We start from the raw sequence: 15,301 nt of genomic DNA, 5'->3' as shown, positions 1-15,301 counted from the left end.
AAAGGCAGCTTTCTTTTTCTGACACACACACACGCACTACAAGTTTAGACCAAATCGAATCTCAGAGAAAAGATTAAGAATGTGTGACAAGTGCACTATAAAGTCTGAGAACACAAAAGGAAAAAAAAAACCAACAACCCACCAACCCAAGATTTCAGCTATTATTTTTTAATCTGCCAATTTCTGAGTTGATATGGGAGTGGCTGAGTCATGCTTTCCAAATCCTCAGGACAGGCAACATTTCAGAGAAAGGTTATAGCAAAGTGAGCAAAAGTTCAGCCTTACCATTAACCCTCCTTCCTGCAACAGAACTATCACATTTCATTTTCATGTGGCCACTAGGATCTATACTGCGACCACTAAACCCCTTTTAATTTCAAATCACCAAAGCAGACATTCTAAGAGTAAATAAAATAGGTAGCTTGTGTATGTTTTGCATTATTTTACAAAAAAAGCTATATTATATTTACAAAACCACATATTTCCTTCTGAACAGAAAAGCTTTTCCAGAAAGACAAATGGACAGAACGCTCCAGAAATCACATTTCTTCAATAAAGCTATTTCAGTTTCATCTTTTAATGCCTTTAGAGGTGAATTGATCCTACGTGGGAATCTAGCATTGCCTTGCATATCACAAAGAAAATATTTTATGTGAAATTAAATTAGCATTTGTCTATATTTCATCACACAGGTATGCTACATCGTGTGTCATTGATAGCAGTAAAATAAATATGTACGCGTGTGTACTTTAGCAGGGATGATGAATTATACTCTATAAGCATTTAAAGGTAGACATTCATAATGAAGCCTGCTAGTTGGCAAGCATGTCTATTACTTACCACACTGAGTCCCAGCAACTCTCTGCAAAAATAGTCCATGTTCCTCCTTTGCAGGTTGTCAAGATAGTGCTGAAGGCGAGTATAGGTGTAGGGGTAGCAGTAAGCAAATTGGTAAGTGTCATCCTCCCGGTCAAAGCAAAAAGCAAATGACATGACATAATTCTTCCTGTGGTCTGGGCAGCGGTAGTAATACACATTTTTAGAGGGTATTCTTTGCCTAAAAACCAAAAACAACATATATATACATTGACTTATATATACATCGACTTATATATACATTGACAACATATATATGCACACATCGACATAGGAAACCTGAACAAAAAGGCCATGTGAGATTCAAATTTCCTCTAAAGCAAATGAAACACAACAGGTTCAACAGCTCAGGAGCTGGTGAGCAGATGCCAGAGCTTGCGTTTCCAAGCACTCGTGCAGACAACCTCCATGCCGGAGGCCCGTGCATGGCACAGGCACTGTGCCGGTGCACCGGTCACCTCAGGGACGGCAGGTCTCTCCAGGTGCCCAAGCTGGCAGAGTCACCATAGCAGGGGAGAGCATCGCACAACCAGAGAAACCCATTCCCAAGAAGTGAAAAGGATGCGTGGGCAGTTAAGCTACCCTCTACGTGGCTGTCAAGCTGGTGCGAGCTCATAACACTACACAGGCTTCAGCCAAACCTCGGGCTGGAGTGTGGCTACATCCTTTCCTACAGGCCTAATTCGCCAGCACAGAGGTGAGGCATAATTAATGAAGGAATGTCGGTATCAGGCAACATTGACAGAACTGTTACTGAAATTCAGGACATCTTTATATTTTTATTATCCTTAACAGTCAGAGGATATATCAACACCGAGCCGATGAAGGGAGGAAAAGATATATTTTTGTGGTGAAAAAAAAAAGAACAAAACCCAAACAAAAAACTTCAAGTATGGAAAATAACCTGGTCCTAAATTAGAAAGCAAAGGAGAAAAGGGTATTTGGTCCTGTTCCAAATTGGATTGCTGCCCTCCTTGAGAGTTCTGGCATATACTGCTGACAAGATAAAATGAATATACATGATGGTAAATAATTATAATAGAGACATTTATGTCATTGTTATCAAGCTGGTATCTGTTTAAGGAATAACAAATGCCTGCCTGACATCTTTCACCCAACTTCAATTATTGTGTTATTTCTCAACAGAAACGAGTAACATTTCAGAGGCGGGTCAAACATTTGTTCTATGGACTAGAGACGTTCAGTATTTCTGTTTTTACCCTTTCTTCATTTCGTAGATGGATTTTCTAGCTTTATTTAAACAGAAGATTCTCTAGTCATGCCATGCACTTGTAATTCGATGTAACTAACTTACCAGTCATGTTTGGCAACAAAACACTATGGTCCTGCAGACTCTAACTGATTCAATTACACGACATTATAAACAGGTCTCATCTAACAATTGGAGCAGATCTCAGCTAAAGTAGGATCATGGTGAGGGAAAACATCGTAAGATTTACAGACATAGCAGCAGTAATGTGCCTCTCTGTAATAGTTCCGAGAAGCTGGTCTACTGCAGAGCATCAGTTTTGGCCTTTCATTGCTAATATGAAATAGAGGACAAAACCCTCTCATTATGCAGAAGTACGTGTTTGCCAATTAGCAGCAGTTAAGGAGTCTGATCAGCAAGACTCAGGAGCTACAAAGAGAAACAGAAAGGAATTGAGATATTCTTGAAAAAGTACAATAAAAAAGCCAGTGATGCAGTTAATTAGACTTGAAATAAGAATTTATTTGCCCCTTTTATTGCCCTGGTTCTTGAACATTCAGGGCCTCAAGAATTTACTTCAGCTTTTTTGGTTAAATAAGGCATTTGCTTATCACTAAGATCTGAAAATGATTTCAAGCCACAAACGTGAAGGACAGAAAAACAATTCTTTTAATTTTTTTAAAAGTATCGGTAGGGGAAAAATGCCACCAGCCGTCTGCATGCAGTACCCTAACCTAATAGGTTTCTCCAGCATCTTAACATATTTCTATCATTCGCCCTCACTCTGGAGTGCTATAGGACATCCCTCATTTGATCTCAAATCAAGCAGATGATATGGCAGTGCGTAAATGTATTCTAGCTCCCAGTCCTCAAACCGTAATGCAAGTTTAAACAGTATGTTGCTGAGTTGTTGAACTTTATTTGTTTCCAAATTAGCATGGGAGAAATAATAAAGGACAAGCCTCACTTTACGCTATAAAAATTTCATGTAAAATGAGACCAATAGGAGGAAATTCAGGATTTTAGAAAGGCTAATGCTAATTGAAATTCATCTGCTGATAGTTAATGTTTAAATGACACATAGTTCTCCTTGGTTCAATAACTTCCTACTTTTAAGCAAGTTGAAGACAACTTTGTTAATGTATTAAAGGCACTTTTGATATTTCATTCCCTTTCCCCTTCATTATAGAAGCTAAGCATCTGTTTTATTATCCACTTTGACACATCACTTTATAGCTGCATTTGGCTATTATGGCTAATCTTGATGTCTAGGACATCTGGTATTGACATTTCACTATCTGGTGTCTGACACAACAGCAGAAACCATCCTCAGTTACTAGGTTTAAATTCACCCTCTCAGGGCAGAAAGTGCCCAAACTCTTAATTCAAACCATATCTTCCAAAAATAATTATAATAGTACTCCTGTCATTGCTAATCTATTTTTATCTCTCCTAGCACTTTGTCACTGCTAATCTATTTGTGAGTCATATAGAGAAAGAGAGTTAGTGTTTAGACACCAACAACACATCTTACACACAGGAGCCTAATCAGATTGAGATCTTATCAGGGAATTAAAGAAAAAAAGAAAAAAAGGGAAAGAAAAAGAAAGAAAAGTGCTAGATATCACCAACTGAGTTTTTGATAAGGAAAAGACATTGCTCAGTTCTTGAATTAACCTTTGTGTCCTAGACGCACTATTGTTTATTTTCCCTTTTTTTTTCTATGCCTTCTGGAAAAGGACACCCACACACTGTGGCAGCAGCTGCTCCTATTAATTTAAAGCTATTACAAAAATTAAAATTAAACCCAATTACTTTGGCTGGTTTATAGCCGGGGAACGGCTTAGTCTGATTGTTCCCTCTGGTTATGGACAAAAACAATATTCCTACCTACAGGCAGCTGCCAGTGGAATACTAATGCATCTAGGGCCTGGCAGGGACAGATTCAGAATGCAGAACCGAACTGCATTTCTTACGAGAGAAAAATATCTTATCATGGATCTGCAGAAATGCACCGACTTCTTACACTGTAAGTCACAATGAAGCTGATTTGTAGTTAGAGGTAGGAAAGCAAAATGACGGTAGAAAGCTTAATGCTCAGATTTGTCATTTTGCACTTCCAGGCAGCTCACGCTAAGAAATGCACCCTGCTAATTGATACGCAACTGCCTGGGTTTCAGGGCTTCTGAAGGGTTATTTAAAGGAGAACCACCCCAATTCTAAGTACAGCCAGAGAGCATAACATGCAACTAATTTCCAGTTTGGTTTTAGGAATGTATTTAACAGAAATGAAGCGTGATATTTTACATCATTCTGAAACAAATTCAGACTGCTTAGTCTTAAAGATAAACGAAGAATTCTCTCTGTCAAAGGAAGAAGGAAGCACAGAAATGAGGATTCTCTCTCTATTTTGACTCTCACAGTCCAGTGCCAGTGAAAAAGCTTGACCCAGTGCGTTTGAGTGTCTTCTCCTCCTATCTGACAAGGTAGCACACTCCCAACCCAGCAGATTTGTTTCTCCAACTGTGAATGTACATGTGCTTGTCTGTTCCTATATGTTTGCCACATTGCAGTCTGGAGTCAGGTCATTTACTCTGTTTTGGTAGCATGCAATAAGATCAAATTTGTCAGTTTATAAAAAAAATAAAATAAAATAATAAATTTGGAGACCTCATTCAATCTCAGAAACCTGATAACTTCAGAGGCCCCAGGATTTCACTCCTTGCTACTACAACAGGCAGTGAGGGGTATTACACATAACTGAGCTTTGAATATGTTATCCTAACTATACTTCTATTTTCAACATAATTTTAATTTCAACTCTAATAATTTTGATCTTAAAGGCAACCTTTATTATTTGTTCTGCTTTTTTTTTTTCTTTTTTTTTTTTCTCAGCTACCTTACTTCCCTTTGAAAATTGGGAGTTAATCAAGACTTTGGGGGACAAACACTGGGGGGTGGCAGGGGTGCTGCTGTATGGCATCTGTTCTTGAAGTTTTAAACACATAAGGTTGCTAATCAAACCCTTTTGTGGTACCACAACAGAAATAATTAGAAAATAACAATCTTTGGAGCGCTTTTCCCCCCTATTGCATGACCAAAGCAGGGAGCTCTTGCCCAGCCAAATTCCCAATGACTTTAATGAACAGCCTAAACAGTCTTTGGACTGCTTTTAATACGGCACTCGTGAAGTAATTATTCAGTTCCTTGCCTCTACAGGATTGGGTTAGACATATACAAGTCAGTAGACTTCAAAGTAAAATGATGATCTTTGGAGGAAAAACAAAAAGCTGCAGGTGCTGTAAAAGATCAATGGCCAAGAGAAAAATTAAGTGATCTGACTTGTAGAGAAATGCTCTAATAAATCTGATCGCAATGTGCGTTAGCTGTGGTGACACACTGTGGTGATCATTTTCAATTGCCATCAATTTGCAGATGGAGGAATACAACTTAACAATTTTACAAATTTCCAAGCTTGCATATATAATTCAAAGGGGTGGGCCTGAGACACAGGCTCAGTGGGAATTATGCCTAAATCTTAAAGACATTTGAAGCACAAAAACCTGATTCCAGTTAAACTTTGGAAAATAACCTTCAGGTATTTATTTGCGCTATACTTGATCTAACTACTTATTCCGAGTGCTCAAATTTTATTTTTAAAGCTGGATGTCCCTACTTATTCACCACACGAAATCCAGCAAATTCTGGCGAAAATGTAAGGAAGTTAATCATGCACTGCAAACTCCTCTTCTAGGAGGCAGCCCTTTCAAATTGAAGGCCTTCCTGACTTGTTTCTCTGTTAGTCTAAGCCATTATTTTTCTTCTTGCTTATTCTTGTTGACAAGTGGAGCTGACCATCTTCAAAATTCCTAGCTTACTTGTGACAAAATAAGTTTGTAGGGTTTTTTCTTGCACATAATTTTATATTTGATTCACAGAGCATGGAGTGACAGTGAATATGTCAGATGGTGTTAAATATTTTTTACAGACAACTGAATGGGTTTTGGCACAGCTAACTCAGCTTCAGACACTGCAAAATAAGTCCTGCTTTTATTCTTGCTAATATGTATTAGAATGTTCTTCAAATATTTTTATCATTTTAACAACACCTCAAGGTTTTCCACCTCTACCAGTACCTGGTTACTTATTCTTAGGTATAGAAATCAAAATATTGTGTAATTCAATGTTTTTCATAAAAATCAGGAAAACTACACATTAAGCATGCAGCTTTCAAGGGTTAGTGTTAATTGAAATAATTGTTACCTCTATAAAGATTGCTAGGGAATTCAAATAAAAGTGAACTGCTCAAAGATTGCCCGTAAAATCTCTGCATTCTTTACAATTTCAAGGGGAAAACACTGAGATTTTTAACTATTTTTTTTCTCTAAAACTTAATTAAATAATTAAACAATGAGAAGGCACATTTAACTTTTTTTTTTTTTGAGAATTTCTGCAATTTAAATGTTTTTAATAAACATGGTAAAACTTAATCAGTATTGTGTACCTGCACCAGTGCTAGTCTAATCTGGCATACTTTTTTTTTTTGAGACCTGCATATCAGACGGATCAGTCCCATCAGCTGATACTAAGATAACACAAATATCCTGAAAGTACATTGCTATTGTTTTAGAACTTGAATGCCAAAACCTAGAAACAGATGCGTATGAGCAAATGATATGAGACTAATTCCCCACATTTCATACACGTTTGGATATATTCAGAGGGAACTTGCTAAGAAAGGTTTTTAACAAAACTGTATTTTCAACACAGTGCAGTGTTCTGACACAGAAGATTCAGTGGTGAGGAGAAACAATAAATAGAAAATAGCAGCAGAAAATGTCCTTTGTCCTGTGTTTGCAAAATACCTCACAGAAATATGGTCCCAGCCCACAGGCCAGTCTTCAAGTTCCTGTGATAGCACCAATAACAAAAACAGAATGAAACCATTGTACCTAAAACCAGAGGGAACCAGTAGAAGTCATTACTCCTAAAAGTGACAAGAAGAGCTGAGGAAAGGGCGTACCATGTGGGAAGCACAGTGACGCAGTATGGAAGGGTCCCTACCAGCAGATCATGATTATGAGACATAAAGCAATGCTGAAAACCTGTCCCTGGGCTCTGCTGTCAGAAATGAAATCATCATCTTTTGATTCACCAGAATAAGCATAACATTATGAAGGGGAGGGCTGCTAAATTATGAGCTGGCAAGAAATAATTTTTAAAATGACTGCATGACATTTTAAGCAGCTTCACATATGACAGGGCACCGCTGCATCCCCCAAATGAAGAGGAGTGTTGTTCCAGGTTCTCCCATGCTCAATATGGTTTTGTGGAGGAGGTTTCCTTCGGTGTTGTCCATCACTTGTCTATCTCCCCTAAACATAAAACATGTTCACTGAGGTCCGGATTTGGCACAGTACCAATTTTTTTTGTTTTGTTTTCAAATGTTTTGACAAAACATTTTAATATCTCTTAGAGGAGCTGTCAACTGGTAGTGAAATCCAAAATCTTTGCCAGCAGCAGGTACAAGTGGGGTCTCCAGTGGACAAGCATCCAATTTACCTTCTTTTTTCCCTCCTGTGTACCATTATAACCAAAGCTATACTCCTTCCTCCATCTTTTGTTTATTCTGTCCAGTTGCTAAAGCTTATACTACAGTGACTTTCCTCTGAAGTAACAGTTCCAATACTGCAATCATTCTACAGAAACTCTGTTTTAAACTGCAGGGATAATGAACAGTGCTGATTTTTTCTGCTGTCGAAATATGATTTGCCTACTGACCACAGGTGTTCCAGCCATATATTGCTTCAATAGCAATATCTCTATGCAGTGCCTATGGGAAAGAAGAAAGAGAGGGAGAAAGGCTGACTTTCCACAAAAATATTAGAACAAGAAAACAGTGAAGTTAACCATACATGCGTTGTGATCCTCTGAAGATGTTATACATGCAAGAGAAGGATGCAGGAGCCAGCATTTCTGTACTGCAATGCAGCTACTGGGAAAAAAAAAAAACAAACAAACACAGAGTCAAAAAAATAAAATAAAAAAAATCTGAAATTGGCAAATAAGAATTTGTGGTAAGAAGCACTGGGTAAGGTAAGGGAAGAGGGAAGAAACAGCATCTCAGAACACCGAACCACTGCAGTTCCAAAGTTTGGAACATGCAGAAAGGAAAAACAAGTTTCTTTGGAAACAACTGAGAAAGAGTAGCCACAAATACCGTGAAAGAAGTGGAGACATTTGAACAAAGTCGGCATGAATAATGTTGTACCAGAAAAAGGTGAGGACAAGAAACGCTCCACCTCAGCAAATAAATCTGAAAACCACATAGCAATGCTTGTCCTAGCTTTGACCTATACCAGGCTCTCTGGCCAGAAAAGAGCAAGTCTACTGACAACTTCAGAAGATAGTGTGAATATACTGACATTAGGGAGAAAATAAGCATATAAAAAACAGAAGAAAGTATATCACTGACTGCATCAGAAAGGAAGACAGCTCAGTAGACTGAAAGAAAGAAACAAGACTGGCGCACCACAAGCATACCAGCCTCAGATTGGCCTGAAACAAGGTAATGGAACGACTTCTAATAAATAGCCTTTTAGGTCTTTCCCTTATCCACTATCTGTGAAAAAGAAACCAACCCACGCGTGAAAGAATCGTGCACTGGACAAATTTTAGGAAAGGCCGCTCAGTGAGAAATAGTGTATTCCTGTTCAGAATTTCTTCAAAATGCATTTATTTCAATCAGTTTTTTCTCTGACAGCAAGTTCAAAAGCATTATTAATCACTATATGTAACATATTTTGTATATAATCTGACATATAATCCCTCCAGATTATGTTGACTGGAAAACACGTACTTAAAGTATCATATAGGCTATAAAACTGAGTCCTTGCAATGTTTGGAGCAAGTGTTGGCCTGGGAATGAGGGACCAACCTCAATCCCAAATTCAAGTCCCTGAATTGCACTACCAGTAGACCACTGGGTCAGCTCTAATAGCCTCTTAGCCTCAATTACCTAATTAGCCTTTTCTTCACTCTCCTCTTCTCCCTTTCCCATCTGTTCATCTATTCCCACCACTCCCTGTTCTTCTGCAAGAATAATTTTTAAAATCTATGTTAACTTCATTTAGGTTAGTCTCAGGTGACTTCTCCTCTATGCAAGAATAATTTATAAATCTCATAAGAGCCCCAACTTGAGGAATTATTTCAGTAACATCTGAATTCTGAAATCTATGCTTAAAATGTTGATTTCACAGACTAAATAAAAAGTTGAGATTGTTAATTTATGTCATTTTGATGTGAATTTTAACAAAGTACCAAAGGAAGGAGAACGGATATGAAATAGATTTTTACCAAATCTAGCTTGGTTGATACTGAGCTGTCCTTAGTAAGCTCTGAAACCCTCTGGAAGCCTGAGCTTCCCCAACATATATTATTCCTGATAAAGATCAGAGCACCTCTGATAGTAGATGATGTATGAGCAGGATAAAGACGAAAGAAAACAGGAAATTGTCATTATGGATCAGACTTTGTTAGCTGGGCAAACTTACCCATAATATTATGCTTTATCCTTTCCTCTGTCTCCACGCAATGAAGACTGAGTTTAGTAATTCATTTTTAATGCCCCATTTCTTACGCCTTCTAGCACCCTGTTCACTTTTTCTACCATAACAGCATCTCAAGTGGCTTCTGTTATGGAACTGCCAACAGCAATGTTCAGTTTTTTTCCCCTTCAGTTAGAGGATAAGATTTTTGTGTGGTTTCTACCACATATTAACTTCTCATTTATCAGGATTGAACCATTTTTCTCCATCTGAGTAATTTGTTTAGATCACTCATAAGTTTCTAAAGTGTGCTACGGGCTTAAATTACTTAAGTAATTACATCATTTGTAAATGTTACCACCTAATCCTTCACCTCTCTCCCCAGATCATTAATAAGTATATTTAGCATATGACTTGATGGGTAACTTTAAGGAACACATCTGCTAGCCTTTTACTGTGATGAAAACTGACCACTCCGCCCTCTGCCTTTTTGTTTCCTTGTGGGTTTTTGATCTATGATGATACTTGCCCCGTCACCATATGTGACTAGTTAGCCTTTGGAGCAGTGTCTTGTGACAGAGTTTGTCACAAGCTTTTAGAAAGTCAAAATACATTATGTCAGGCAGCTCACCTCATAAGCTTGAAACCTAAAGGTGAGGAAACATTCCCAGGAATTCCCAAGGGGAAAGGACACCTTGACATCCAATGGAATCAGAGGGAGATAAGAAAAGACTGGTGGGCAAGCCAGAAACACCTTCCTTTGGCACATATTGCAATTGCATTTTTGAAGGACATTTCTGTTACAAAAGTAGTTACTTCATCATTTAGAGAAAATGTAGGGAAGTCTAGGCCAACTAACTCTGCCCAAGACAGTCAACCCAGGAAGACTATTTAGCACCAAACTACAAAGGTTACACCTTAAAAAAAAAAAGAAAAAAAAAAAAAAAGAGAGAGAGAGAAAAAGAGAAAGAGAAAAAATTTGAGTTAAAGCCTTTTGCAAGATGTGTGAGTACCAGAAGCTGCTTTAGCCTCTCCTATGGCTCTGCTATGAACTGAAAGCCTGTGCCTGGTTCTCAGCACTGTGTTTACTCTTCCAAGGGCTCAAACAGCAAAACCTGTCAGCAGATGGGTGGGAGCTTATGGGAACAGTAGGTGAGAGTGCCCCAGACTGCAGAGCACCAGGAGTCACGGCTAGCAGAAGCAGTACACGTGGCTAGCAGGGAAACATATGGCTGGAGGAGTGAAGAGCAGCTAACAAGAACACATCACACCAGGTTAGCACAGCCTCACTATGGCTTCCCTACCCAGCAATACTTGTTAATCTCAAACTGTGAATGAAAGTAGGTGAAAACAACCTGGTGGTCTTGTTAGATGAAAAGACTATTGTTACAATTATACCTCAGGAATTGGTTATGGTTATTCTGAGCATCTAGCTTGTCAGAATTCTTTTCTCTCCTTTTTATGAAAACATTGTTTATTTTACCATCTAATTCCTTTCTGTGAGTGGGGAAAATTCTCTCTCTGAGCACCAGGTAAGCTCAGGGCTGGTTTCTGGAAAAGGGATGATGTCAGCAGGTTTGCAGTGACCCCCGTAAATTCAAACCTGGCCCTCGTTGCTGTCAATCAAGTCCGGGGAAAAAAGGGTTATGTTATCCTTTTTATTCTCCATTCTTTCCCACGTGGCTGTGACCAGGCACTATCAGAGGCAGGGTGCTGGGCTAGAGGGATTTTTGGTCTGATCCGGTATGGTGATTCCTATTTCTTTTTATGGGCACATTCAAAGTTCTAAGCGATGTAGTGAGACATGACTTTTCTTTGCTGAAGCTGTTCTCATTAAAGTCTCTCACATCATGATCTTCCAGGTGTTTTATTATTCCCTTTTAAATTCCTGTTTCGACCATTTGCAATGTGCAGATGTAATGCTTACTGGTCTAAATATAGGATAAACCCCAGACACTTGCCAACCCTCTGGAACAGAGCTTGGTTTTAATGAGAGCACATATCTTTGTTAGCAGTTCAGCTAATTCATTTCTAAGCTTCTTCAGAATTCTTTTATACATAAATCATGTGGGGATGATGATTTACTGCTTTTTAATTAATCAATTTGCCCCATCTTCTCAATCTCTGATAGTGCCTCATCTTTATTCCCAGAAAAGAACAGGTCTAAGATAGGTACCTCCAGAACCTTGTTTGCTATAAAGACTGATTTATGATGTAGAACCACCTGATTTCTTTGCACGAAAGCACATAATTTTAAAACATGTACAAGATGTGACAATGTGAGGGCAAATAATTTAAATTCAGCATTGCAAACTTTTTATTTTTTCCCCAGGCTACACATCTTGCACATACACAAGTTTTTTTCTCTATTCTCCTCCATGAACTCCTTCATATTCCTTCCTTTCACCTTCCTCTGTTAAAAAAAAATGCGTTATAACATCCCCCTGTTTTTAAGGGTGTTGCAGAGTAACTATCTCCAAGCATGCTCACATTTCTCCCGCTACAAGGAGAGTCTGTAGGTCTCCCATTTATTCCCCACACCAGCGTGTGGCCCGTTGTTAGCAATGGCAATACTGCATTTCCAGGGCTAAACTTGCATTGTGCTGTGCAGACCTGCCTTTTGTGTCCTTCATTTATCCCTTTCAGAGATAGCACTCAGAGCTATCATATTAAACGCAGAGGGGGGAAAAAAAGAGAAGCCTGAAAGGAAAAGTCTCAGTTTTCTTAGCTAAAAGGGGAACAACAAGTACAGCAAGCCTCTGTCTTGAAAGATGAAAGTGAATGCACGTGTGCAACAGCACTTCAGTACTCTGGCTCCCAGACCAAGAGCTGCTGCTTTGCATACACCCCGGCCCCCCAACTCTGACACATTCTGATCTCAATCCATCTCCCCACTGAGCCCAGCTCCAAGAAGAAAACACCGAGACGGCCAACTAGGCATTAAAATTCTTGTTTTAATGAGGGGGGTGGGGAGGGGAAATCTAAGATTTTCCTGTTACTTAAATCCTTTGCTACCCTATTCACAGCTGTCTTTTGGCCAGCTGATACTGGTTCAGAAATAACCTACGCAGGCGTTCTTCCCCAGGTAATAGAGATAAACCCAATGCAGAGGTGTTGGCCTCAGTCTACAGGGGAAATAAACCACAATTCCCTCCTCCTCCCTTTTCAAACATTCCTAGTTGCTGACCCACATAGTATTGATCTAAGAAGAGACTAAGTATCCTGCCCTCTTGGTCACTTCTTATTTGCAGTACACACGGAAACATGCAAGCAGAGGGAAAAAGCTAGGAGTGGAGGGACCGGACAGCCAGAAGCAATTGTACAGACATGGGATTTCTCACCCTATGTTTTTCTCACAAAGTTAAAAAATGAGATGCTGCAATGGTTGATGCTGTTGAAGACAGGAGAAAATGAAAAATGGTATGTGTTGCACTAATCTTGTTTTTCCAAACTGTATGCGTGATATCAACCAGGCCACTCCAATTTTTCACAATAATAGTTCCAGCATCATTTTTCTTGATAGCCCTTTAAAAAAAATATTAATTTTAGGAAAAGTCTGTGGTTTGGTGTTTTTTTTTTCTCTACCTGAACAGTCAGTGTCACAAAATGGAGCAACTGCAACCCTTATGCATATTTTAAAGTACTGTCCCATTTCTCCATGCTGAGTTTGTTTAGACTACAAGAGCATTACCTCCTTTAACCTCTTTGCAATATAACCAGACATGATGGTGAGGGGAAGGGAAATGAAGGATACGTTTTGTTAAATTACACACGGCTTTATTTAGCCTTGAAAGACTCTTCACATTCTGTTGCTGCTAAAGGTAATGACAAAGTTCTAGACACTTTCCTTCCTCTTCAGACTGTTATACAACATAGTGAGAGAATGTACACACTACTTACAGGTCAGCAATGAGAATGTTCACGCTGCTCACAGGTCAGCAAGGAGGCCGATACAACATGAGGGTATGGGATGAACTGTATGTGCAATGTGGCTCATGATATACAAGTCAGCGATTGCTAGTGCAATGCAAAACTTTACGTCTTGCCAACAAAAGTATTTTTTCTGTGCTCTTAGGAAATGTAATCACTTTAAACAGTAGGAGACCCTCCCCTCTCTTTGCCCATCAAAGATTCTCTGAGCCAAATATTCAGCGTACTCTGGGAAGAAGTATGGAGATGGATAGCAGGTAGTTTGAGCTCCAGTGATACACATGTACCTGCAAAAACTATGCCTTCAATGACTTCTAGGCACACACTGTAAGGCTCTCGAGAGGTAACTCTTAAAATCACTGTTCAAATGTTTGCATTTCCAGAGCCTAATCAATGAGATTATCTAAGCAGATGCTTCACTACTTGCTAGTCTAGGCCCATAATCACATATTCCTAATGCTGTGGCATAAATGTGATGCTGTAACATTTCAGATGAGGAAAAAGTGCGCAGACAAAACCCTAAAAAAAGAGTATTAGGTCACAGTTTCTAATGATAAAATTAAGAAAAGGAAATACAGAAAAGATCCCAATATATCGGGATAGCCTTTTGTCTTTCTTAATATTTCCTGCACTGATAAACACTAACAACATTAAAATGTAATTCACATATCAAGTCATATACACAATGCTTCAGTGAAAACTCTGTAAAACAAAATACTACCAATTCTGTCCACTTTGTCTTTGCTTTGCAAATGAAATATTAGTAGGCAGCAGTAATGCTCCTCAGTTTGTTTCAGGCTTTTACACTGCTGTTACCTTCAGCACGTTATACCACCCTGCATACAAAACATCAACCTACAGAGCAGCCAGTAGGACTGTCAAGGCATTTTACTTTTATTTGAGGAAAGGTTTCAGAGGATTATTTTACATGTGTCCCAGGAACTCATCTTTTTCACATTTCTGAAGGTTTGGCCCAAATACCAACTTCCATTTTAGACAAGTAAGGCTTTGTAGGACTAGCGCTCAAGTTAAAAATGAGTCTATACTGCAATATGACTAAAATATTGAAACAAAGCATCTAAAAATCTTCAAAATAGTGTCAAAAAGCAATAATATTTATGCTTAGATAAATAAAAAGGCAGGTGCAAATAAGAGAAAGCAACATATGGGATGCAAAAAGTTTTATAAGCAAATTGCTTTCAAAATGCTCCATGCACTGTGTATTTCCAGGAGAATGACAGGACATTTGTCAATACATTGTAGGAAATGTTTGTAAGAGTACTTGACACATAATTTATACAGCTATCAAGTTAAACACACAAATGTTGAAAATGTAGGTTGTAATAACCTTAAATATTTAAAGGCTTTCAAGCAGGAGTCACAATTTCATATGTGTTGCTTTTTTAGGCTATGCCATGTATCAAACATTGTCCCTCTGGTCTTTAAATGGGATAAGAACATACTGAGGTGTTATATATACATATACATGTGTGTGTTAGCCATTATGACTAGCATTTCAGGAAATGTAGCCGTGTAATACTGAAGTAAGATATAAGGTAGAGTATTTTCACTGCAATAATAGGGAAAATTTGATACACATACACATGCACTTAATTAAAGAAATTACATTAAGCTATTACTTAGCATACTGTTAAAGAATGGTCTGAAATGTTTCTGGAAGACTTTGCATCAATCTCATTTTGCCTACAGTTGTACATTAGCTTAGCTTTAAGCAGAT

General features: G+C 38.5%; 1 protein-coding gene across 1 annotated transcript in view; it reads right to left on the bottom strand.

Moving 5' to 3' along the window:
- AGBL4 (ATP/GTP binding protein-like 4) overlaps nucleotides 1-15,301 on the bottom strand; it is a 972,041-nt gene that overhangs the window by 578,645 nt on the left and 378,095 nt on the right. Inside the window, exon 6 of the mRNA XM_009884833.1 lies at nucleotides 841-1,057. Within this exon, the coding sequence (XP_009883135.1) occupies nucleotides 841-1,057 (217 nt within the window). The remainder of the gene's footprint in view (nucleotides 1-840; nucleotides 1,058-15,301) is intronic.

The sequence above is a fragment of the Charadrius vociferus genome, unplaced genomic scaffold (assembly GCF_000708025.1).
Source record: "Charadrius vociferus isolate BGI_N301 unplaced genomic scaffold, ASM70802v2 scaffold163, whole genome shotgun sequence".
NCBI classification, from domain to species: Eukaryota; Metazoa; Chordata; class Aves; order Charadriiformes; family Charadriidae; genus Charadrius; species Charadrius vociferus.
Note: the sequence above shows the minus strand (reverse complement) of the source record. Positions and strands in the feature narration are given on the sequence as shown.